The sequence below is a fragment of the Meles meles genome, chromosome 7 (assembly GCF_922984935.1).
Source record: "Meles meles chromosome 7, mMelMel3.1 paternal haplotype, whole genome shotgun sequence".
In the NCBI taxonomy this organism is placed as follows: Eukaryota; Metazoa; Chordata; class Mammalia; order Carnivora; family Mustelidae; genus Meles; species Meles meles.
Genome location: NC_060072.1, coordinates 89,706,973 through 89,710,296, shown reverse-complemented (window position 1 = coordinate 89,710,296; position 3,324 = coordinate 89,706,973). Strand labels below are relative to the sequence as shown.

The 3,324-nt window shown below is 42.7% G+C and overlaps 1 protein-coding gene across 1 annotated transcript; it reads left to right on the top strand.

Moving 5' to 3' along the window:
* The first annotated feature begins 1,327 nt into the window (after window positions 1–1,327).
* Window positions 1,328–3,027, top strand: LOC123947362 (keratin, type II cytoskeletal 6A-like). Its single transcript, XM_046013531.1, has 2 exons — window positions 1,328–1,871; window positions 3,011–3,027. The coding sequence occupies exons 1-2, from the start codon at window positions 1,328–1,330 to the stop codon at window positions 3,025–3,027; spliced, it is 561 nt and encodes a 186-aa protein (XP_045869487.1).
* Window positions 3,028–3,324: the final 297 nt, after the last annotated feature.

Sequence of the window (3,324 nt, the reverse complement as noted above, 5' to 3'; positions counted from 1 at the left end):
AAGTGGGGGGAAAGGAAGAGGGAGATGGAGAGAATCTGAAGCAAACTTTGTGCTGAGCAGGGAGACTGATGTCCGGCTCAAGCTAATGACCTTGAGATCATGACCCAAGTCAAAATTAAGAGTCAGTCACTTAACCAACTCAACCACACAGGCACGCCAGTGATAATATTCATTTTTATACACTTTCAACTACACCTACTTCTAGAAAAGTTTAAATACGTAAAATAAACTTATTACCCTTTTAGATTAAATTCCCATTGACAGGAACACAGAGGAGAGAGTAACATATTTAATGACACCAGTGGATGCAAAGACAAAGAATAAAAAAATTCCATGGAACAATTAACGTAGTTTATTTACTAAATTAGTTGCAAGAAAAAAAGATGGAGGGTTAAATGATTTAAAAGACGTATTATTTGGAGGATACATCACTCAAACAAATATGTATGGACCTTGTTTGGATCCCGAATTGAACAAATTATAAAAAAATCAATGAGAATACAGGGCATTTAGATGTTAGACACTTCATGATGTTAAAGAATCACTGTTAAACTTTAAGATATAAAAATAGTATTTTGGTCATTTTTTAAAACAGTCTGCCATTTAGGGATAAAAACCGAATTATTTACTGATGAATCATATGGTCTTCTGGAATTTCCTTTCAAATAAATTTAAGGTGGATAAAGAAAGATGGGGAAGTTATGAATGAAATAAGGCTTACCTTGAGATACAATATCAAAATCTGGGTGATGGGCATCCAGGGCTTTATTAAGTTCTTCTTATCCTTTTCTGCCTATCCAACATTTTACATAACAGAAAAAAAAAAAAAAGTCAAACTTCACATATTTGCAATTATTGGAAAATATTAATCTTTTGTTAGGTCATAAGCAATAGATAACTTTCAGATTTCTAGTTCTCAGCTGTCACAAAATACCAGGTTGGAGAGGAGAGCATTCAGGACACTCTGATACACAAGCAAAACATTCTGAACCTTTGTTTGAGACAAAGTCTGACTCCTGGCTTCAGTGAATTCAGAATAGTCCTATTGTGTTGATATCGATCATAGATTAAAGATAGAAAAATATCTCCCTGGCTAACAGAAGCCATAAAAGCAATCTTCATATTTCATAACTATTGTAATAACAAAGATGAAGTCTCACTGTTTTTAATAGCCAGCCCTACCCAACATGCAAAGTCACCTTTCAGGAGGAGCCCAGTCCAGTGCGCCCTGCACAGTGGCTTCTGGAAAGCGTTTCATGTTCCTCCTCATCTCAGCTTTACCCTCCAGCATTCCCCACTTTCTTCAGCCTTCTCCTCTTCAGGAACCATGTCTAGCAAATCTACCATGAGGAGCCAAAGCATCAGCCACCGTGGCTTCAGCGCCAGCTCGGCCAGAGTCCCAGGGGTCTGCCGCTCTGGCTTCAGCAGTGTCTCCGTGTCCCGCTCCAGGGGCAGTGGTGGCTTCGGTGGAGCGTGTGGAGGAGCCGGCTTTGGCAGCAGGAGCCTCTATGGCCTGGGTGGCTCCAAGAGGATCTCCATCGGAGGGGGCAGCTGTGCCATCGGTGGCGGATATGGTGGCAGAGTCGGAGGTGGCTTTGGCTATGGAGGCGGAGCCGCAAGTGGATTTGGTTTTGGTGGTGCAGCTGGTGGTGGCTTTGGGCTCGGTGGTGGACCTGGCTTTGCTGGTGGCTATGGGGGCTCTGGCTTCCCTGTGTGCCCTCCTGGAGGCATCCAAGAGGTCACCGTCAACCAGAATCTCCTCACTCCTCTGAACCTGCAAATCGACCCCACCATCCAGAGGGTGAGGACTGAGGAGCGGGAACAGATCAAGACCCTCAACAACAAGTTTGCCTCCTTCATTGACAAGGTGAGCCACGAGCACCTGCCTCCACTGGGATTCCAGAGTCCCCAAACTAGACAAGTAACGAATGTCCTACCAGGGGGAGACTCAGGAGGAAGGGACGGAGAATGGGACTGGGACTTGCTCTGCCCTGGGATGCCAGTTGGGCTCCAAGTTCACAACAGGCAGAAGGTGATGGAAATCATTTAAAACCACTGGTTCGGGGCACCTGGGTGGCTCAGTGGGTTAAAGCCTCTGCCTTTCGCTCAGGTCATGATCCCAGGGTCCTGGGATCGAGCCCTGCATCGGGCTTTCTGCTTGGCAGGGAGCCTGCTTCCTCCTCCTCTCTCTCTCTCTGCCTGCCTCTCTCCCTGCTTGTGATCTCTATCTGTCAAATAAATAAATAAAATCTTTAAAACCACTGGGTCTCTTAAGTGTCCTTCATCATTCCCAGGGAAGAATACTTTACTTTTGATAAGCATGAAGCAAAAGAAGGCAGTAAGAGAATGGAACGGGTTAACATTTACCACTGAAGAATCTATGATGAGATACAAAGAAAAGGCCAGTCATAAACTGCTCTGAGGCTCCGGGTAGGAAGAAAAAAAATGAAAAGCAAAAAGAAGAAAAGAAAGATAATATTATTTTTGGTCCATATGAGAAAAAGAAATATTTGAGATGCACAAGTATGTATATTCCATTAAAAATGAATTTATTCTAGAAACAGAACATAACCATCTATCAAGAATGTTTTCAGAGAGATACTTACACTAAGTGGAAGTTTAGTAGAATTGAATCATTAGATAACATTCAACATCCCTTTTACTGACATCCTCTGGAAAATAAAAGATATACACAATGTTATCTGGTAAAAACTATTTTAAATTACATTTGTGATTCTGCTTGTCAAGAGAAGGAGAGGAAATGACGAAAAATCATTGAGGGCCACAGTAACTTATAAGGAAGGAACATCTCAAAGGTCTTTTGGGGGAATTTCATTGGGGAAATCTGTGGGTTGAAAAGGAAAAAGATTTGGGGGAACATGCATCCCAAACTGAACCACTCTACATTGTTTAGTAGCCCAGCACCATGGAAACCACCCTGACCTATTTAGAAATCTAACAGTAGATTGTCTTTGTCTGGGAAATGACCATCCTGTCTTCTTCTGGGTGTGGTTCCTGGAGCAGTAGAACAAGTTGCTAGATACCAAGTGAACCCATCTTCAGGATCAGAGCACCAAGACCATAAAGCCAAACCTGAAGCCTGTGTGTGAGCAGTACTCAACAACTTCAGGAGGCAACTGGAATGTCTTCCCTCCTTTAGTGATTGCCTGGACTCAGGGCTCAGATGCATGTAGTCCTGATGGAGAACTTCAGAGATAGGAGCTTGTTTATGAAGCCCATACTTCAAGTCTATGAGTGGCCAGGTCTAGTTGTGGGCATGATTGCTTAGGAAAAAATATAAAATATCCAGTTGAAATAAAAATG

Coding starts and splice junctions, on each gene's coding strand:
- LOC123947362 (XM_046013531.1), top strand. CDS start 1,328: ATGTCTAGCAAATCTACCATGAGGAGCCAAAGCATCAGCCACCGTGGC.